Below are 23,530 nucleotides of genomic sequence, written 5' to 3'. Positions count from 1 at the left end.
GGCGCTGATGGGAGATGTGAGGGAGACGAAGGCATCAGGAGTGACTCCAACGTTCCGGCTTGAGAAACTGAGTGAGAATATCTTCTGATGCAGAGAAAATTGGAGGAGACTAAATTGGGGAGAAGATTGGAAGTACAGTTTGGGATAGGTTAAATTTGATATGTCTGAGAGATATCTAAGAGGATGTCAAAAAGGAAATCAGATTTTTTAGTCTTTTTCCTTTTTCTCATCCTTCGTGCCTACCTCAGTGCTAGTATGTAGTAAGTCTCAAAGAAGTGTTTGTTATCTGAAAGAATTAATTTGTTAATGAAGGGAGTTACTGGTAAAGTCTACAAGCATTAACAGTGGACCTTTTCAACAATAGGATTCAATAATACTTCCTGGGTACTAGACATTTTGGTCCTTTTTGTTTTCCCTTTACTGGTTCCATATTGTAAACAGTGATTTTCAAACTGTGGGTGACAACCCAGAGGTTCACAAAGAACTTTAGTTGGTTGCAACTGTGTGTGTGTGTGTGTGGTTTGTGATGTAAATATTTTTCTGCTATAAAAATAGGTCCAAAAGTGTTTGAGAAAACAATGCCCTAGAATCCCTTAAACATCTTTTGTGTTATACTCCTTTTGCGTTTTCCTCTTTTTCAGTCTCTCACCTAACCCCAGACTAAAGGATATAGTGGATACTCATCCCAGCTCGTTCCTCACTCAGCAGACATGTACTGAGTTTCTAGTACATGCTGGACAATGGGATTGAGTTAGACCTGGTCTCTGCTCTCAAGAGCTCATAGTCGATAATTTTGTAAACTATCTGTTTTCTGCTATTTAATGACATTTTAATAACTTGTAGCAAGTCTAAAATAAAGTTATATATTTAATCTCCAGTTGCAATCAAGTCTGTTCTTCATTGAGTCCTGTGGCTGACCTCACTTATTGTTCACAACTTTCAGCCAAGAGGGTAATGGCCCCTGGACAGGGTCTGTTGGAAAAAGGAGAGTGGGAGAAGCACAACGCTCCCCCAAACAGTGAAGGATGCAACAAAGATACAGAAGGCTTGTCTCAAAGGGAGAGAAGGTATAGCTGGAATTGAAGTATGGGAACCATCTTCATGCTTCTATATGTTTTAATATGACCTCTATTTCTGAAATTCTCTTTCCTCGATCTTCGGTTGCAAAGAAAGAAAAAGAAATAACGAACTTAAGGTGAGAGATTTACTATTAGAAAGAAATTCATTTATATTTATTGAAAAGCTACTGTGCATATTAAACACTTACTGAATAGTAATTTGAATGAGTGAACTTCAGATAGATTTTTATACATTAAAATCCCAACATTCTTCTATTTCACAAACACGATTGGCCCCAAATCCCTCAAACCTTATTAAGTAGCATGATAGTGTAAGTTAACTAAAATATGATATCTATATTGCTTCACAAAATATATAAAAAATCTGTAATTATGAACATGTTATATTTGAAACATAGGAAACCAATCTTACAAAAATTCTTACCCAGAAAAAGTGAAGTTGTTCAATAAACCCCTTCCTTTAAAATTTTGTATTTCAAGTTCATACTTATTTGGGATTACAATGCTCATAACTGTTTGAAATCTATAGAACTCTGGTGGTGAGCAAGGCCAACAGCATGCACTGCGTACTACACCGAACACTCCAAAATGAACAAATTTATCATTATCCTAATTAGCCTTTATCAATAATTTATATGAAAAAAGACAAGCTCACTCCAGGCTCACTCACTCATCAGGAAACCTTTAATTAGATTATTTTCTTCATCAGAAGGAATATCTAATTATTTTAGTTATTCTTGAATCTTATAATATCTTATAATATTATCCTTCTCTGCAGAGAAGCAGAACAGAGTCAAATAACACGTGACATAGTCACAGGCCACCACTGCTGAGTCCTATGCCCTTTATGAGGAGCTGGTCTTGTATTGCATTCCCAAAGATTCATTTTAGAAATATCATTGAGGAAAAAAAAAAGGATAGATCCTATCTGGATTTAATGCAAAGGGCTCATATATTACTTTTTTTGTAACTAATAAAATTTCCCAGACTGACAGCAAATTTCTGATTTGCTTTTCCCCCAGTAAAATGTCTGCTTTGAATTATACAGAAAGAATTCTTCTTTTTGCCAACTTGTTTCAGTTCCCTGTGCAAAACCATCCACAGAACACTGTCAGGGGTTTCCTATTGAGGTTCATTTCAGGATTCCTCCATAACTGGAGGAATACACACACACGCGCGCGCACACACACACACACACTTTTTTGTCCCTTTTTGTTTGCAGCAAGCAAAAGGAAATGTGTTGGTTTGGTAAGGTTTGTGTATGGTTCTTTCCCTTTCTGAAAGCAGAGACAAGTATTAGTCATCAGACAGAGAAAAGAGTTCCACGGTCTCACCCTGGGGTAGCGTCCTGTTTTATGTATGCAGGCCCGCCCTGTGTGTAGGTGGAGTGGGCAATTGCTGTGAGATGTGATTTAAGAGGCGCTGGAAGTCCTGCCTGTCCAAAAAGAGCCCCCATACCCGCCTGTTGAGTTCAGGCACAGTGTCCATAAAACCCTGGTTTAAATGAAGTGAAACTGCATTTTCAGAATGTTAACCCATTATATCCGTTATCCTATCAGCATGCATTTGTTTATTAGAAATAAAAGCTGGACCATTTGTACAGGGAGAGGAGGGGGAAGCGGTTAGCAAGGTGCGAGGTTTAGAGTGATGATGCAAGTCACCAGAAACAATTTCTGCATAACCATGAGTGAGTCTGTTGAAACTAAACCTCTTCTGCATTCATTCATTCATTCAGTCAGTCTTTTTTTAATCAATATTTTATGGAAGATGACATTTTCTGAAACAGGCATGCTCTTCTCTGGGACACTTAAAGAAAAAAAGGATAATAATGACAGCTCACATTTGGAAGGCGCCTTTTTGAGTCCAGAATACTTTCACACACAGTGTCAAATTTGATCCCCAAAGCACCCTTGCGAGGTGGACTTAACATCTTACTACTCTCGTGAGATTGAGTGACTTGCCCCACCCCTGGCAGCAAATAATGGCAGAGCCCCACGTTGGAACCCAGGCATTCTGACTCCAGATTCAGGGTTCACTCTGTTACTTCAGGCTCTTCAAGACACAGTTCCCACAGTCAAGGAGCTGACAGTTAAGTTTAACCCACTTAGTAATTCATTTGAACAAAAGAGCAAGCTCAGGGAGCATTTTCTCTAGTGGTATTACTAAGGATGTGTTTCCCCTTGTCTTAAAGTTTCCAAAAGAACTGTGCCAAACACAGGCTTCTGCAGGCACACATTTGGCCTCCAAAATTTAAGTTTGGTTTTATCAATCATTCACATCATTCTCTGGGGAAAAAAAAAATCCTCCACTTAGAATACTGACCACTTTGCACAAAGTTGTAAATACTAAAAATAAACCAAATTAGATGGGAAAATTAAAATGTGAATTGGCAGAAATTAACTTAGGATTTTCTCTAGAAGCCCTTGGGCTTAGGGGTATTTTGAGTAGATAGAAAGTGGGGGTAGAACATGATCAGGCATTATGCGTGACTGTGGAATCTGGAATTTCTATGTCAAAGCCCATCTACCTTGCTCTGTAACTGAACACACTCACCTCCATTCCTTTAGCTGACGAGCCACAGTTCTGTAGTAACTCCAGCTCATCCCTTTTGAGGCATTATAGAACTTAATTCACTTTATGCTCCTTCCTTGGTAAGTGCAAAATGTAGAGTTGAATAGAATTACGTAAAATTTAAACTTAGATGTTTTCATTTATCAGCCAAATAAGCCTGTTCAAATGCCGTCTCTTTTCTGAAATCTTCTTGGATTCCCCTAGGCAGAGTTCATCCTGCTGTTGTTATACTGTGGTTGGTTGTTTGTATCTGCCTCCCTCTACTTCGTGTGAATGGCATGAGCATCAGAGGCATGTGTTATTCATCACTAAAACCCCAGTGCTCTAGGCTAGCAATCCCAAGCTATTTTGATAACATATCACGTCAGTTAAAAAAAAATTGAGCGTGTATTCCAGGTACGTTATATGTGTATACAGAGAGAGAGAGATAAGTATGCACAAGAATACAAACATATTACAAATATTATAGAACATTCTCAAAAATAACAATTAAAAAGGACAAAATAAAGATAAATATAATCAAGAGTTCTAATGTTTTCCCCCTCCTGGTGGATAATCTTGTGCACGTCCAGTGCATTTGGAGACCAAAGCCAATGATTTCAGCACATTGGCGGAACATAGTAAATGTTTGTGGCGTGGGTAAACAAATGAACAGTCCCTCTCCTAAGCACATTCTCTTTGGCACATTAGGCACTTCCCAGGACACTAGTCACTTTCTAAATTAGTGAACTAGCGCCATTTGCTTTCCCAGCCTTTGAACACACTGGCTTGGGGAGCGGAAGTTGGCTGGATCTCAGCCCACAGCTGCCCTTCACACGGTGCCCTTGTACAAGGGACAACCCACACGATGTTTGTGAAGGGCTGTGTGATTTGTGTGCCTATTCTCTCATTCAGCACATATTTTATTGATTGTTTACCATTTGCCGATCACAAAGTTAATTCCAGCCTTCAATCTGGAAAACAGATATGGGAATGAGCAATTCTATTACCATATGATAACAAAGAAGCTTTTAAAGGTGCAAGGAGTGCACAGACGATGCCTAAATCTTTCTAAAGTTTTGAGGAAAAGGTTTTAGGAAAATGCCTTGAAGACTGAAAGGGAAGTTTATGGAGTAATGAAGGGGAAAGAGGAATTTTCTGCAAAGGAATCAGCCCATGCAAAATCAAGCAGACAAAAGACAGCACGGCATGACCAAGGGACTCCAAATGGCGGATATCCATGCTGTATAGGAGGGAAAGTGGAAGGAGATGCCAGGAGAGAGCTGGACAGGTGTGTCAAGGCCAAGTCGTAAAGGGCTCATTGTGCCCTGCTAAGGAGTGTATGGTTTATCCTTCAGGTATGGGAGCCTTTGAGGAATTCTGAGCTGGAAAGTCATATGGAGAGGTGAAGTCATTAGAATCAGCGTGCAGGAAGAATTCTGTGGGCAGGTGGAGGGGTGGCACTGTTAGAAACAAACTGCTGTACAACATTTACATTGTATACATAATTTATTAGCTGTTTTATTATAAAAGCAATACATGTTGATTGTGGAAAATTTAGAAAATGTAAAAAGAGCATAGCCCATATACCAATAAGTACTTAAGGAGTATCTGTGTAATATTCCACCATTCAGAGATGTTTGCTTCTTTTTAAAAAATGGAAATTATATAGATTTCTATCACATCCTTTTCACGTATTATCATGTTAGCCTTTTTCTAAATCCATATTCAGAGTCTATATAATAGAAAGCGTGTCTCTAGTCAATAATTCATTAAACCACTCCCCCTTTTGCTAAATTTAGACTGTTTACCAATAGTTATGATCTTGATTGTTTCCTTATGAAAAATTTCAAGAAGTGGAATTACTGAGTCAAAGTATATAAATCTTTTTAAAGCTCTTGACACATATTGTCAAAATGCACTGTGATAATTTGTGCCAATTTACATTCCTTCTAACAGTTCCAGTTTAACCACACCCTCTCCAACATTGCAGCTTTTATCTTAGTCAATTTGATAAACAAAAATTGTAAGGTTGAACATTCAATCATATTTTTATTGGCTATGTTTTGTGAGTATGGAATTCATTAGAGTAAAATGATTATGTAACTTCGTTTTCAGATTTCTTCTGATAATGGGAGGGGACCCTCAATTGTCTAAATTCAGAATGGGGAATATTTGCTTTAAGTGATTTCAAAACAGATTGTAGGTGCCGTGAGGGATACAAAGAGGAAGAAGCCCTCATCCAGGCCCTGTATGAGCTCAAGGTGCACTGCCAGTGAAGGGCACTTGTGTAGGACTGCTAACAATGGCACGCCTGCAGGCGGGGCCTCGACGGAAACAAGAACGAGGGCCATGGCCATGGGACTCAGGGAGAAAGATCTCAGATGTGGAAGTATGTGAAGGGTTGGTGCAGGAGGCTCTTTGGTGTGAGCTCTAGCTCTTCCAATTTCTAATCTCTTCTTGTCTCCTTGTGTCAGTGGTTCTCAAAGGAGCATGCCTCAAAATCACCTGGAGAGCTTATTAAAAATGCTTATTCCAGATCCCAGCCACAGTGATGGGGGGCAGGAGCATCTTCAGGACAGTCCAGGAACACACTTTCTGAATAAGCACCTAGGTTCTTCAGAGCCTGCACCTGGAGAAATGCAGCCACACCTGTGACCACATGCTGCTCGTAGGGCCAGGAAAGGGCCCTCCTCCTCAACCATGAACTCTCCATGTGCACGCTGATCGCCCTCGCCACCCACCCAGACTGGACTGTGGCTCCAGTTCTTCTCCCTCCTCCTCACATTCTTCATTTCCTAGTGTTTATCCATCCCTTCGTCCTTTCTTTCATTTTTGTGCACTTGTGCCGGGTCCTGTTCAAGGAGCTGCAGGGACAGAGGTAAACAAGCCATCAAAGCCCCCTGCCTTCAGAATATTTACATTCTCGAATCTGTTGAGTTCCGCCAATGTAACAGTGATCTGGGAAGGGTCAGAAAACGTTCATGGTTCATGCTTTGTTCATTCCCCTGCTCTTCAAGGGAGATGGTACTGCCTGCCTGGCCGGGTCTTTGCCTATAGCCTCTTGGTCTAGACCTCGGGTAAACACACATGCCTCTTGTGCTGGGAGCAAAGGACAGTCAAACAAAGCTGGAAGGGAAGGTACAGAGTGTGAGTTCTGAAGCACACCTTCGAGGGTTCTGAGGTTTGCCACGGGTCACCGAGACATCTCACAAAGCCTGGGTTTTTCGCTACATATAAACAGTCACTGAAGATAAATAAAATGCCAAGACTCACAAGGAGACCGCTATATATCTGATCGTGTCTCTCATCTGTTTAAAACTCTGTGTCTCCTCATTACTTTCAAGATAAAACCCAATTTCCTTTAATATGTTATTCAAGCCCCTGGTGGCCTCACCCCTGGTTACCTCTCCGGTGTCAACTTTCCTCCATTCCTCCCCTTTTCCTGCCCTTCCCCACCACTCCTGCCCCCCAACCTCCTACCACGTGTTCCTAACCACTTTCTACTTTCCTGAAGATGGCACTCTCTCCGGCCTCAGTCCATCTGACTGGGATACTGCCCTTCCTCTGTCTTTCCTCTCCTCCTCCTGTTTCATACCATCTAGTCTCAATCATGGTCACTCCTACTGATCCTTCAAGATTCACTCAGGTGTGACACCTGCAGAAAACCTTTGCTGCCTCTCCCAGTTTGGATGAGGGGCCCTCCCATGGGTGACAGCACCCTGCTCATCTTCATCACTAGGCAGGGCACAGAAAACTGAAGGGCATGCTCAGTGCACATTGCATTCAGCCTCCCACCCTCGACTGAGAGCTCATTTTGGGCAGGGGCATCTGCTTTTGTCTCTGAATCTCCAGTACAGGGAATGTAGTGGGTGTTCTGTAAAAGTGTGATGAATGAATGACAAGGTGGGTTCTTCAAGTATGAGCCAAGTTAATTCACAGCTGAGAATGGCTCCATATCAACAATTGGATGGTGAAAGGCGGACATCACCAGGATTGCACTACAAGAGCAATCGGTCTCTAGAACAAGTCTCTGAGGAAAGGTGAACAACGTCGCCAATGCACTCTCCAGAGGGCCCCAGTTAACTTAGATTTGATCCGGGCCAATAGGGAAATCCAAGCGTAGGTGAGTCACAACAGTAGAGGCTCTTGGTAGTGGTAAAATTTGTAATCAAGCAGTGTGAAACATGGTTCACTATGGCCATCTGATTTAATTCATTCAGTAATTACTAACTAAGCATCTACTGTGTTCTAGGCTTTGAATTTAGATCAGTGGGAAAAAATAGATAAAAACTGATACCCTTATGGGGCTTACTTTTTAATTAGGAAGGGGAAAGAGTAGAAAAGATAAAGTATGTGTTATATTAGATATTAATAATTGCTATGGAGAAAAGGAGGCATAGAGTGTTGGGGGTGTGGGAAGTGGAGGGAGGGTTACTAATTTAAATATGGTGGCCACAGAAGGCAAAACTCAGAAGGTAATATTTGAATAAACCTGAAGGAGGTGATGGAGCTATGTGGATGTCTGGGGAAGAGCCTCCCAAGCAGGGGAAATAGCATGTGCAAAAGCTCTGAGGCATATTTGGTAGACACCAAGAAGGCAGTGTGTTGGAAACAAGTGATAGAAAGTAACAAGAGATGGGTTCAGATCATGTAGGAACTGATCTGGAGCCACTGAAAGGATTTGGAGCAAAACCTCCACCAAGCAGTAGATGTGTAGTATTCAGAGTCTGATCCTAAGGAATGGAGATCCTAAGGAAGTGTGTAAACTGGTGGTCTGTCTCTTAACTCACTGGGATTGCAGTCCAGGACTTCACTGGAGTTCCCTGGAGAAAATATTAGTCAATGCTAGAAGTTAGAAAAGAAAAGCAGATACTACTTTGGTTAGAAGGGCAGACTCTGGTATCACAGTGCTATATTTACAGATCATTACCATAATTTAACACCAATGACCTTGGGCAAGTTACTTCATCTCTGAGCCCCATGAATATTTGTTATTAGGTTACTAGATCCTGAATGTGAGATGAACAACCATGTCAAATGCTTTCTGCTAGAAGGAAGATTAATACTCCTGTTGCCTCTGATAGGACTGGCCCAGAAACTGGGGTGGACATGAGGCTCTGGGAAGGCCATCAGTGGATGAGCTAGAAGGACTGGGGAAAGCAGATCAAGGGATCCAATCAGACTAATGACAGTCTACCACCAAAGCTCTGGCAGTCTCGAGATGGCTCTCCTTGAACTTGGTATCTTAGGGTGACCAACTGTCCTGTGTGCCAGGAACTTTCAGTCTTAGCACTGAAAGTACCAAACCCTGGGAAACTCCTAGGTTGGTCAGCCTAGTGTCAATATGTAAATGACTTTTGCCATAGTTCTTAAACTCAAGGGTATTTCAGAATCCCTTAGAAGGCTTGTTAAAATTTTATACTCCTAGGTTCTTACCTCCAGAGATTGATTTGGTAGTTCTGGGGGTAGATGCCAGGCAATCTGTATCTTTAGCCAGGGTCCCAGGGATTCTGATGATGATGATCCACAGGGCACACCAGAGAAACACTTAAGGGAAACTACACGGCATCCATCTGCTCATAAAGGGCTTTCCCAGTAGCCAGTCGAGAGACTCCAACATCCTGTATGCCTCCTTTATGACTACTGAGTCAGAGAGGCTAGGAGAGGAGAGGGAAACTCAGAAAACAAGCCCTTTTTATGGGGCAGATTTGGAATAAATTGAGAGTTAGGAGGCAACAACAGCTTTGAAGAACGCTGTCCACAATCAAGCTAGAGAAACGCTACAACTTTTTGATAGTTGCGGAGGAACAGAGTATTGACGGCAGAAGAGGAGAAGGCTGACACACTGAATACATTCTTTACACAGCAGGACATGAGCAGAAATCCCACTCCAGGCTGTCCTCTGAAATGAGAAGCTTGATGACTCTATATTAAAGTAACAATAATAATGATAAAAAGATTAAGGCAACATAGATGCACATACCTGAGAACAAGGGACTCAGGGGTGAAACTGACAATATGCAGGTTGAATATGTTCATATAAAAGGCCCGAAAAGAAACCAGGTACAAAGCAGTGGCTCTCAAACCTGGAGGACATCAGAATCACCAGAGAACTTGTTAAAGCAGACTGCTGGGCCCACCCCCAAAGTGTGGGATTCAGCAGGTCTGGGCTGGAGCCCAAGAATGTGCATGTCTAGCAAGCTTCCGGGTGACACTGATGCTGCCGGTCTTGGAATCACACCTTGATAGTCATTGGTTTAAAAAAGAACTGGTCTCTATTAATTTGAAGGCATGAATCTCATCACATTGGTATCAGCTTCATCACCTTCCAACTTCACAAGACAAAAAAATTAAAGCTGGCTTAAGCCAAAGGGAATGTAGTGGCTTGTGTAACTAGAAGTCCAGGCAGGCCTTAGGGTCAGCTTAGTCCACGGGCTCCAGCCCCACTTGCCGCAGGCCTCTTGACTCTTCCTTCGTGGGTGTGGCGGCTTCAGCTTCCCCACGGAGGTGAGACGGCTGTAGTCATCCTTCACACCTCTTCCCAAACTTCTGTCATGACTGAGGAAACCAGATCCAACAGCCCCAGAAAACCTCTCCTCGCATCCCACTGTCTGAACTAGATCACATGCTCATCCTGAGCTAATCCTAGACAAGAGGGGTTAGGATTATTTCTAGCAAAGGGGCCCACCCATGGAGCTGTTGTTCCCCTGAGGCACATGAGCCCAATGGGAAAGAGATGAATGACTGAAAATAAGTCAGATTCTCCTAGAAAGGAAGCGGGGATGATGGGTGGCACTCAGGAACCTCCGCTCTGGGAGGTGGAACGTGGTACCCAAACCAACTGGTGAGGGACACCTCTGGTGCTGCAGGGTTGGGGTGCAGAAAGTTTGGAGACCAGCTGTTTTCAGATATGTAGGTCAGTCAGTGATTAGCAGGGTCTCAGTCACTGGACTCAGACTGAGGCAGGATTTTAGGAGAATGACTTAGGATTTAAGGAGAAGGAGGCTAGGAAGTGGAGGTGCCTGCTAGCCTGAGTGTCTAAGTTTCTAAGCTATGTGTTCAGGCTAGGCGACAAGAGACACATGGAGCTCTAGAGGAGGTAAATTTTTGCCTTTACCCTGTTAGGGTTCTTTTGGGCTGGGCCTGAAACCTCAATTGGCACTGAACAGATTAACAGGAGAAAAGCGTACATAAGTTTTACACAACGTAGGAGCCCTCATAAGGAAATGAAGACTCTCAAAGAAATGCGGAAACCTACAGCCCTTTCTATTAGGTTGAACACAGAAAGACAATGTGAAAAAGTGGCTAACCTGTGTGGGGAGGCTAAAGGAAGATAAGGTCTGTTCGTACAACATTCTCTCAGTCTCAACTTCTCGTCCTTAATGATGATACTGTCAATTTCCTTCGGGTACAGGGAGGGCATCTTTCACATGAAAGTTTTTACTCCTGTTTTCATGAAGAAAAGGGAGATTAGAATGCCCCTCTTGCATCCACTGTTTTTTAAGTCCCTTTAGCTCAAGATAATCCTTACACCAAAGTGGTATATTTTGGGCTGGCATAGTCTGCCACCCATCAGAGCAACTAGGACTGAGGTTTTGACTAGATCTCCACTAGGTCTCAGGGTAAAAAGGAAGCTCAACTATTTAAAGTGGAGGCACCAGGTAAGGACAAAACTAGTAAGAGTTACTTAAACATAAAACCTTGGGCTACAAAGCTGTACATCCTCCCAGCTGGAATAGGGATTGGGCATGGAGACTGGGGAGGGGCTCAGGCACTAGATGGGAGTCCAGCAGCTCCAGCTAAGGGGTGAAAAGGCCGATCGTGAGGCCACAGAGGATGGTAATGAGGAGCAGGACTCTGGAACCAGATAGCCTGGGTTCAAATCCCATGACTACTCCTTCGTTGCTGTGTGATTGCCAGGCCTCAGTTCCTTTGTCTATACAATGAGGTGATGAGTACCCACCTCAAAGGGAAGGGGAGAGTTAGACCAGTTACAATGTCTAAAGTACTATCCTGAGATTATTTTAGAGCAGCTGTTAGAACAATCCATGTCTGGTGTGTAGGTGTGTGCTGTGTAGCCATTCGTGTGTGCTGTGTAGCCATTCGTGTGTCCGTACTCTGAACACCTACCTCTCTTGGCAGTCTACTCCTAAAGCTTTGTAATTGTAGCAGTAAACATTTGAGAACGCTTACCTTCCAGTCAAACGAAAAATGACTCTAAAGACACCGTTCTTACATTTACTGAATGAATGAATACACTATATGTCTACATATGAGTGGATTCTGGGAGAGGATTTAGAAAGATGAATCAGATATGGGCCTGACCTTCCGAGTTACTGGAGAAGACAAACCCCACACACAAATAATTCCAATACAAGAGAGCTAAGTAAAGATCCAAAAAAGTTGTAGGGTTGTTCCATTATAGCTTTTACTACAAGCTGAAAGAACCAAGAATGACTTCAGAAGAATGGGGGCATCTTGGGACTGAGGAAAAGATCTTGATCTACAAAAAAAGATCGCAATGAGGATAGAATTATGTGTTCCTAATACACACCTGAAGCTAATGCCCATCCGAACTTTCTATATCATGCTTCCATATAGTATCACATTCAGCTTCATGTGCCTTTACATATTTTGCAGGTATATGAAAAACAAGCACTCCTTAATGAAAAAGGAAAGCTTTGCTTTTTACTTCTTTGGGAGAGTAATCCCAGAAAAAACAGAGTCCTGTGCTTTTTGACATGTGCACATTGGATGTTCAAAATATACATCTCCTTTGGGACATTCATCACATTTCAAATTATACACGTCTATTAAAGCATAGATCTGTTCTACCTTCCACATATTTGTTATTGCTGCTTCTGAAACTTCCTTACAGCCCCAAAGAGGTCTTAATCCCTGTCAAATGTTATTATGTTACTGACTTTTATGTAGTCTTGAAAGGGGTTGTTTATTTAGTTTCAGTGACTCCTTGTTACTGCCAAATATTATTTCATTTCAGCACAGATGTAAGGAGTCCAATGACTGGAATTATTTTACAGCCCTGACATTGTCGAGAGATGGATACCAGTTTAATTATGGACAGCTGAAAATGATCTAGGAGTCACCTGCTACGGATATTTATCGTCATTATGAACTTCTCACCAAGCTGTCGTCTGAGCTCCTTCATGACGTTCCTTTTGCGTTAGATGGACTGTATGGTCTATATGGAGCCTATATCTTCAGGCACCTTTAAATTTATGTATAGACAGCTTACTATTGCTTGATTATTTTCTTTTCCTCTGCTCAAAGTGAGAAAATATGTTTCAGTCATTCCCATCCTTTTTCTTTCCCCTTTTCCTGTCTCTCCCCATTGCCTGCTCTCACTGCTAAGTTATCCTTCCAGCTGTTTTTCCAATTATGCCTCATTGGAAATTATTCATTACTTAAAGAATGTGAATTGGATAGACCAGACATATAAGGAATCAAGTAATGCAATGACTGCAATATAATCGGCACTCAGTAAATGCAGAAGGAATGAAAGAAGGAAGAGAGTGGAGGAAACAGGAAAAGGAGGCTGTGGAATTGCAGAACATTCTTCATATAATTCCTCCATCTCACATTTTAGAAGAAATGAAGATTAGCAAACTTCCTTCTTCTCTGCTCCTCCCATTATACACTGCACCGTAACAAAATACATTTTTACACCTTCTCTTTTTATCTCTGCTTTCCCTAAATGGATCTTGATTTGTCCTTGTCAGAGTAGAGGAGGAGTTAAATGAAAGGAGAAGCCACAGTTGCCATGAGCTGATAATAAATTAAGGTGACTGTCTTGCCTGCCCAAAATGCGCTTCCTTCCATTACTTTTCTCTTTCCCCTAACCTGAGCAGTAGGGCCTTTAAGAATTCCAATTTTGTCCTGGAAGTAAGAATAATAACAGTAAGAGCTAATTTTATTGAGTGCATATATCATTCACCATGCTGAGTCTTTCTATGCTTTATTTTATTCAATTCTCAATACAGTCTTAGGCGATCAGCACTATTCGTGTTCTCTTTCTGTGGATCAATGGTTCTCAGCCAGGGACGGTTTTATCCCCCAGGGGACATTTGGCAATGTCTGGAGGTGCTTTTGGTTGTCACAGCTGGATAGAAGCCAGGGATGCGCTACACATCCTGTAATACACAGAAAAACCTCCTACAACAAAGAATTACCTGGCTCAAAATATCAGTAGTGCCACTGTTGAGAAACCCTGTTGTTGATTAAAAAGCTGGGGTTTAAAAGGGTTAAGTAACTGGCCCGAGGCTCCCCAGTGGTACTTGAGAAGGCTGGAATACAAACGCAGCCTGTGTCTTTGCATTATGTTGCACGTAAGTGGTTATGGCTTCAGCTGCTGGTTCACCATCCCTTGTACAAAAGGAGCTAAAATTCCCAGCAGGAGTCTTTTCAAGTGAGGGCATCTCCATGTAAGTGGGCCTTTTCAGTCATTTGCAAATCATCTGCTCTTCCATCTTTTCATCAAATGTGCAGAGTCAGGCCCACCTAAAGCAGCCCTTCATTCGAAATATTGAAAATTTTGTAAAATATGCACGCGTGCATGTGACCACACACACACACACGCAAACACACACACACACACACTGGGGTAATAGTTCCTCTGACTTTTTAACGCTATAAGCAGGTATGACATATATAAGATAAAAGCAGAATGAATAAGCGAATAATGATGCTACCTAAGCAACAAACTTTGGAGATGGCACATATAGTTATACAGTTTTTTTGATAAATAAATTATACATATTTAATTTGACATGTATTTAATGGTAAACATTAAACCTTGCATTCTACCAGATAATTAGGTAGAAATGGTAACTACTCAGCTGTGTTACGCTTAATGTGCCAATCAAAAATTTTCATATTCTACTTCTCTTTTTATTAATTCTTCAATATCCACAATCTCAATTTTGACAGAGCTTTTAGATACTGCATATCTTTTAATACTCTTGATCATCCCCAAAGGCAGCTGCACACATAAACACACTTACTCTTGTCACACCTGCACATGTACACACAGACATGTATATGCACACAGTCACACACACGTGCACACGCTCAGACAAGTCTCAGGCCCCTTCCCCCTAGCAAATTGCCCTTTGCCTCTATTCCTCTTTCACGATGCAGAGCTGCTGTCTCACCCTTTTTCTGCCCCACCCAGCCACCCACTCATTCACCCTCTCTGATGCTTCTCCTCTGACCCTGATCCAGGGGCATTTCCATTCCCCCTTCAGATCCGTTCCCCTGAATGACCTAGTTCGGGAGTACAACAGTAACTCCAGGCAGTGGCCCCTGAGTGTGGGCACATGGGGAACTAGTCAGGGCCGCGGCGCTGCTGTCAGACTCCAGGCCTCTGAGCACCAGAACGGCTGAAACTGTATTTACCTTCAGAGTCAGCCTTAGGCACTGTGAGTTTTCAGGTTGGAGACAACAGCTACCTCCCACCCTAAATTCTAAACCGCCACACCTATTACTTATTGCTTGAAATTATTTCATCAGTTGCTAATCCCTTTTATACTATAACTAAGGGATAAAATCTTAAAATACAGCTGACACCCTGGTATAAATAAACGTCATTCAAAGTGAGTTACCAAGTTAAATCTTTTCTATTTTAGTGGCAGAAGGGCTTTAGAAAGCAAAAAGGCACTGGGTACCCAGGAGGAGGAGGCGCGCAGCAGAGGAGAAGGGGGGACACAAAAAAGCCAGAAGCAAACTTTTGCTCCAGAAACAAAAGTATCTTTCCTGTTTCTGCCCCAGACCAGCCCTGTATATCTTCACCCATGCCAGGGCAAATGTCTTGAGTGGCCAGACACAAATAGCTCAGCGTGGAAGCCATAGATTTTCATTACCTTTTATCTGGAGCACAGTGTAAACTTGAGTACCCTATTATTATTTAATCAATGTGTGTAAGCATTTCCTACGTTGATAAAATTTGCCAAAGATGGTGCCAAATAGGATATCTTTCCTTTTGGTTTTGGAGTAAAATCAAAGGGACAAAGTGATGGGATGAATAAGTCAACATTATTTTAAATGAGATTCTATGTTCACTTTTCACTGTAGCCACTGGCTACATGTGGCTATTTCAACTTTAATTATAATCAAATTAAAATTCATTTTAATCAATTAAAAAGTAAATTAAAAATTCAATTCCTCAGTCACACTAGCAATATTCAAGTACTCGATCAGCACGTATGGCTGGTGGCTACTATATTGCACAGCGCAGATAAAGAACATTTCTGTCATCACAGAAAGGTCTATCAGTGTTGTTGTAGACAAAGACAGAAAAGCTGGAGAATACCCAGGGTTAGTGTGGCGGGTGGGGAAACAGACCCTGTCAATAGTGGTAGTGGAAACAAAAAATGCCACTAACTTTTCAAATATCAATTTGGAAGTATCCATAAATATTTAAAATACACAGGCACTTAAGAGAATTAAAAAACTGAAATTGCGTAAATGTCCGTCAGTAGGAAACTGGTTAAATAAATGACCAAACACCCATGCACTAGACGGCTATGCAAATAATTTAAAAATACACAAGCAATACATATCATCAAAGAAAGTTGTGCTAGATGACTTTGGATGTAAAAACACAAAGCACTTGACAATATGAAAGCATAATCCTATTTGTATTAAAATATAAAAGGATATACATATTTATGTTTGTATATGTATAGGAAATTATGTAAGGATACACAAGAATTCGTTAACAGTGGTTACCTTTGGAAAGAGGGAATGGTGGAGGGGACTGGGGAAGCATTTTCTTTTCGTTGCACATCCTTGTGGTAGTATTTGGATTTTTTACCAAGATGAAGAACTATTGCACTTAATCAGTCATATATTAAGGAAATGAGCTACTCAGCAGAATGTCATGCCAAATAAATGAATACGTACATACATACATATGTACGAGTTACATCTTCTGTGTGTCGAAAACCTGTTTGCTCAGCCATGTGCCAGTCTGGACTGAGTCAAGTTTATGGATTCTGCTCCTGTTCTCTGAGGTCTTTACATAGCCAAACCAACCCTAAGTCATTGACCCAAGGATGAGGGTTAAATATGCAGTCACATCCTGTGCGTTATTACAGCCACTGTAACAAGCACCATGGACCCCCAAGGAGGGTCCTGAAACCAAAAGATTTTTTTTTTTTAGAACTTGTAGCTATTGGAGTTCCTGGAGGGAAAGTCTTTCCTCAGCCCATCCCTCTCCCATCACCCCTCCCTCCTCTGCCCTACACAAGCACACCTTTTCCCCTCCTCCCCCACCTTCTTTCCCTGGCCTGTTCCAGGCAAGAGAAATGCAGATCCAAAATCTCTACCTTTCCTCAGAACTCACCTGGATTGAACATGCAGCAAGTTAAGCAATGATTCAAGCTCCTCCATATGCCTCCTTGTGAGCACAGCAGAGAAACCAGGCAGCAGACCTTATGGAAGTTCTATCTGTCTATGTATCTATCTATGTATCTACCTATCAATTTATCTATCTATCTATCTATCATGTGTGCATACACACATATGCATGTATGCGTATCTGTTTATATGTGTGTATGTATACACACACTAGCACACATGCATACATTTGGTTTCCATGGGAATCTGTGGAGCAATTCTAAGTGTTTGTTCAGGCAGATGCTGTGCTTAATACTTATGTGGGGAGGAACCACACAGAGGAGGGGTGGAAGAAGGGAAGGGAGGGCACTGGTGTCTGTGGGTGGGCCTGATCTCCAGGCAAGGAAAGAATTTGGCTCATTGGTTATATTTTTGTTGGATTAGATCATTAGACGGTAAACATGGCATAAGTCTTTGAGCTAGGTCAGTGATAAAGAGGGAATTGTTTTTATTTCTTTGTGTGCTCAGAATCACAAACTTCCTAAAAGAGAAAGGTATCCACCTTCAAAATAAGATCTTCACACTTCTACAGACTTGCCTTCCTGCTCAGCCGCACCCTTTGAAGCTAAACCCCCTCCTACACCAGACTTTCCCAGAACCGAACACCTCTGATAGCTCAGCCCGGACCTCCCCTTGGCCCTGGCAGGCCCCACAGTCTGGCCTGAGTAGGTCCAGGGGGTGCATACAGGCCTCACCTGGCAACAGTTTTTCTCCATTTTAATGAGTCTCGTTTGCCCATAAGACTCATTTTTAAAAATTCTGACTTATGCCAGTCTCATTTATTTGGCAATTTGGCTTGATGAATACCCAGATTTTAACCCACTTAGGACTGTTTTTCTGCCTCGTTCTGGAGTTAGGTTTTTGACTAATTACCCCCTAACCCGAATCAGCTCACTGCCTCCACTTTCTCTTGTATCCCTCATCCTCCCCATACGGCCAGTCCTTCTCAGCTTGCCTCCCAGCATACCCAGACACAGACACAGATACACACACACATGCACAGACATGCACACAGACACACACACATGCGGGCACGTTGACTAGATACTGGACAAGTAACCCTTACACTGCCAGAAGGTTGAAGGTTTGATTATTATTTCAGTTACTACAAGTAAGGCAAGAGATGGGAAAGACTTTCTGCAATGTTATGTGAAAAGTTGCATTTCCTCTTAAATTCTGTTTCTTCTTCCATCTTTTTTCTTCCCTCAAGGACTTATCCTTCAAAGAAAGGTCCTCCAAGGATTTGTTTTACATCTGAGACGAAATGGCTGACTCCTGATTGGGTGAAATTGTGAATTACGGAGTGTGAGAAAAAAACAATTTCAGTAGAAATTAATTTGTAAACATCGTTCTTTTTCTGCCTCTCCTGGCGATGACCCACATAACACAAAAATTTTCAGTCTCAGATTTTGAGTTCAGCAGGACTTTCACTTTCATTAGTTATCCCAAGGATCCTCACTATCATTCCCTTTGGAGGAAGTAGAAAGAAAGTGGCTTGTGTGGGAGTCAAGTCTCCTCAGAGGAACCCTGGGAAAGGACGAGCAGGCCTGGATTCGGCCATTGCTCGTGGTGCCACGTGCACTGCCTTCTTCAGGAATATTGGTGGGCATCGTGAGTCTGGGTTGTTCTGGGAGGAAGGAGTGTCCCCTGGGCCCTGCTCAATGCTGCCCTGTCCTGCCACGGCTCTTCCCTGCTCTGTGTCCACGTGTCACAAGAACACGGGTGCCCAGGAATGCCGGTGACACTCCTCACCACTGATCTCCCCATTTCACAGTGGTATCGTTATTTTGATGCTGTGCTAGGTATTTGTTTTAAACCCAGCTCTCTACAGACCATTTTAGATGGACCAGAAATAAATTTTATGGCCTGCGAAATACCTTTCTCTCGGGATGTTTTGTTGTGCTTTGAGTACATTTTAACACAGTGAGGTCACATTCACAGACTCATAGAGACATGGGATAGAAAGCAACTCCAGAGACATCCCATCCATCACCATGACGCCAGGCAGGCTTCTCCCAGCCACCCCAGACATAGGTAAATATCCTGTTTTCACAGGTCATCAGGAAAAGAGACTCCACACCACTCTTGAGTAGCCTGTTCCAGAGCTGACTCCCCTTCAACACTGTCATTATATTTGTATCAGAGAGAAACGCCCGATCCTAGACTGCTGTAAGCTTCAAACCCAAACTTGTATATTTTGAACTACATGTCACAGAGCAGCTCAATTGTCAGCACACTATTGAGCTCGTATTGAAAAATGCCATTTCAAACCAAATATGTCTACCCTCGGGGTTGGACACAATCGGACAGCTTTTATTTTACAGTAAACATGTGACTGTCCACCCTTAGGATTCCCTCCCCTCTTGAATCTGGTCACAATGAAATGTTGAGGTTCTGCAGATGTACCCTTATGTGTTCCTGCTCCCAGACATCACAGCTGTCACGCCCCTCTCCCTAAATCCTGTTAGCAGGAGCAGAACCACCGTAGAAAGCAAAGAGCTCTGTTTCATGGAGGGTGTTCACTTAGAGACACACAAAGCTTTCTGACACTAAGTTTTTTCCTTTGGTTTTTAGAAACAGCCGCTTTAAAGGAGTTCTTTTCCTGGCTTTTCCCTTCTGCGAGGCAATGCAGGAAACCCCGATGAGGTTTCTAAGAGGTCCAGTTACGTTTTGGCATATGATGATCCACAGGGCCTTCTGCAGTTAGAAGGAAAATAGCCGTCTCCCTTTCTTTCAGCTATTTCCCTTGGCAAAGTGGAAAGTCATAAGGAACTGGATCGGTCAGGAAAGCCCTGACCAAGAGCTGGTATGAACCTCAGACAAGACGGAGCTCGATGAGATGCAGTGTGCGCCGTCATTGTCTGAGACGGAGGGTCTGAAATTGACACCATATGCGCCCAGAGGAGTAATTGCTCCAAGGGGGAAGAAAAGCAACATGTCAGAGCATTTTAGTAACACCTAATCCATCCCAAGGTTATAAATAAATCTGATGCTTGCTTAAAAACAAAAGACGAAAAATACTTTGACTAGATTACTTTGTGACAGTGCTTCCGGCAGAGGTGAACTTTATCAGGGAGACAACTTGAATAAAGAGAAACACGTAACAACTTTTTATGGCATATTTTACGTGATTTTATTTTTTTTGCAGTAAATAAAGTGGTTATAGGGCTCCAAGGAAAAGGGCCCAGATGTTAGAGAGTTGTGTGAAATTTAGGGGAAACAAGCTGTAAAAAGCACAGTCATAAAATAGGCTGTCAGTGCCACACATCTGGACAATACAGCTGTATGTTCCTAGTGGCTGTCGTCACCCAAAGAAAACTCAATAACCTTATTTCACCCCAATTAGGCTGCATACCAACAGGATCAACATTAAATTGCAAGGGGAGGGGAGCAACATTCGTATGGTGCCTCTGTGTCAAGCAGCTTTTATCTTTCATTTGAATTTGGTCACCAAGAAATAAAAGACTGCTAACATAGCCATTTCCATTATTATAAAACCCTATTTAATTTATAACATCCTCATAAGTCAAATTTTGACAGTTTAGACTATTGGCTGTGCCAAACAATAGACTTTCTGTAGCGTGAAACTGACCTATCCGCCATCCTAAATGGAGCCCTGCCTGTCTCTCCTCTACCCTTTTTTGGGAGTCTGAGTCTAGCATTATTGTGGGAAGCACTCCGCCTTATTGGAAAAAGAAGTGCATTTTCAGACAACCCAATTTTTGTAAAGTGGAGGATAAATGTCCCTCTCCATGGCCTTGGGGCATTTTTCTCTAATTTTTTTGGCCAGCAATGAGCCACTTTTGCAGTAAGACAAATATTACAAAACTGAAACACCATTTCATCTTTTCATCACTGACAGACCGTGCCAAAGGTTATAAAATGCCACTTTTCCTAATAATTGTGTTTCTTCATAGGTGTTAATAGCGGCAAAGGCAATTATGGACAGTGGAGAGAAATTAACCTTACCGCTGATAGGGAAACTCTTGAAATATCAGCTTCTCCAGATTAAATATAAGGACCAACAGCGACGGGAAAGCGAAAAGAAGGTACCGTACGATGGTGGGTTTTCTAAAGAGGGCAGGCAGCAAATGAGACGGAGCCAGGCTTCTCCACGGGCACTTCCTCTCTTCATAAGCCTGCCATTAAGCATTACCTAGCACATGGAGCTGTCGCCTCAACTTCTGAGGGAAAAGGCTATCCAAAGACCTATTGGAGGAATTATATTTTCTCAAGGACCCATTAAAAATAAGTTCCCTTATGCAGAAATATGACAATACTCCGGGCGTGCGCCTGAGGTTGTTTTTATAGTCATCTATTTGTATTCTAGTAACAAAGAAAGGAACCACGGAAGGACAGAGAGTTAGGAGAAGTAAATCTAAAAAGGCAAAAAAAGCCTGCAAAGTCAGGGTCTAACTATTTAAAAGATTTTATATGATATTCGATAGGAGTGCCTATTAAAATAATAGGCTACATCTGCACCTTTATAATGATCTGAATATTTCAGCAGCAATCCATCACTTCTACTCCCATATTATATGTCTGATTGTTTCTTCACATGTAGATTTTTCATTTAATTTGCCTATGGAAATCAATTTGTATTTTCCAAAGAATCATATTTTCATCTGAGAAGATATTTTAAATACTTTTAACAAAATGATGCCAGGTTCAAATCTATTTGCTATTTTCATTACTCAAAATAAGAGATGTTTTTCTTATTCTCCAAATCATGCTGAATTATTTTTGGAAAGCCAAATGCTCTGCATGTACACGTGTAATATATGTGTGTGCCCGTGTGTATATAAAATGGATTGACATGTAATTGATTTCTTTATGCTCCTAAGTGGGAGAGGCAAAATCAATTCATGGAAGAAGAAAGAAAAAAAGTGAACATTTCCCAATAATACCTTCTTTGCCTTTGCAAGACCCCCAAATCTGGCTTCCTATTTGAATTGGACTCTCGACAGGATAATTGTAGAAAAAAAAAAATAATGCCACCTTATATTTGTAACATTGGGCTTTATGTTTTTCAAAAAGATTCCCCATATAGTGTCTTATTAGGGTGGCACATATTGTCCCTAGTAAAATTCTGCTCTTATGAACACAGTGGAGGGTATAGTTTTCCATCTATTAAATCTCTTTCCATCATGTACAGGAGATTTGTACCTTAAGAAACACTCAGAGAAGTTAAGACTTGGCAGAAGGAAAATTGGAAAATTTGAAACCAGTATAGAAACATGTTTTCTTGCCTGTTTAAATTCCAATGTCATATGGGAATCTGAATTATAAAAAGTAGACTGCGAGTCCTGTGACAATTCCTGCTGCTTTGTGCTTCCCCATAGCACCTACAGATATATCTAATGTGCTAAAGAATATAAATTTACTTGTTTGCCACTTATTTTAAGTCAGCAAATATTTGTAATAGTGGTAGTTTTTAGATTCAGTGAACAAATTTTAAGTAACAATAAATGGAATATCCTGGAAGCTCAGGAAAAGTTTTTAAAGCTAGCAACGATATAAAAATATTTCTGTACTGTTATTTTGCTAAGCGTTTCTTTGAAATGTGAACTATAATAATAAGTTATGAGATTCTAAAGATACAGAAATAATCTTTAATTTATTTCTTGAAAATTCAAGAGTCCTAGAGAATTGGGGCTTGAATTTTATACGTATGTTTTTATATATAAATATATAAAATATATATTTATATTATATATAATAAATTTATATATAATAAATTTTATATATATATAAAAGTAATAGATGTATAAGAGAACTCTTTGAGCAATTAAGAGCCAACAATTACATAATTTAATCTGATGTCTTCATTAGATTGGGTTCCCAAAACACCAGCCCCAAATCTCTGAGTTGCAACCATGAGTAAGTGCTAAATAAATTGATGAAAACTGATTGGAAAGGAGTGTGTTCCAGAAAATGCTCTTGGTAAAGGCAAGATTAAGAGAGTTGTTAGAAGGATGATATAATCTATGTTCATTCGGCAATACTGCCCAGCGGGTCAGTTGGAACAATTGAGGTTAATGCGTGTCAGCCAGGGAGTTTGGCAGAAAGCAAAGTAAGTATAAAGTGTGTAAAACTGACACCAGGCTGTGGGTTAGAAAAAGAAAAAAGAAGAGGACTTTACCCAATTGCTTCCTCTTTCCTGAACCCAGAGTGAGATTCTGAGATTCTTACAAGGGGAGTGACTGTCTCTTTGGTTTTCTAACATCAACATGAAATCTATGTAGATGTTTTCTTTCAAATGTTAATTATATTGCTTACATCTATACCACTCAAAGAGTGTTTTGTACTTCTGTGTTGAATTTTCAGAAGTTGTATTTTTAACACTGGATTCTTAAAAAATATCCATAACAGTAATTATTGAAAATATTAGGGAGAAGCTGTGGACAAAAATAACTAATATAATTAGGTCCTTGTCCTTTTTCCCCATTTGTTTAAATGTAATATATCACTATATATTGATC

The 23,530-nt window shown here is 41.2% G+C and overlaps 1 protein-coding gene across 4 annotated transcripts in view; it reads left to right on the top strand.

Moving 5' to 3' along the window:
• The window catches only part of SPAG17 (sperm associated antigen 17), a 209,891-nt gene that overhangs the window by 39,965 nt on the left and 146,396 nt on the right, over positions 1-23,530 (top strand). For all 4 annotated transcript variants that reach the window (XM_070487139.1, XM_070487137.1, XM_014847644.3 and 1 more), the window contains one exon: positions 20,966-21,097. In XM_070487139.1, the coding sequence (XP_070343240.1) occupies positions 20,966-21,097 (132 nt within the window). The remainder of the gene's footprint in view (positions 1-20,965; positions 21,098-23,530) is intronic.

This window comes from Equus asinus, chromosome 16 (genome assembly GCF_041296235.1).
Source record: "Equus asinus isolate D_3611 breed Donkey chromosome 16, EquAss-T2T_v2, whole genome shotgun sequence".
NCBI classification, from domain to species: domain Eukaryota; kingdom Metazoa; phylum Chordata; class Mammalia; order Perissodactyla; family Equidae; genus Equus; species Equus asinus.
The sequence above is the reverse complement of the archived record's forward strand: the minus strand, read 5'-3'. Positions and strand labels throughout refer to the sequence as shown.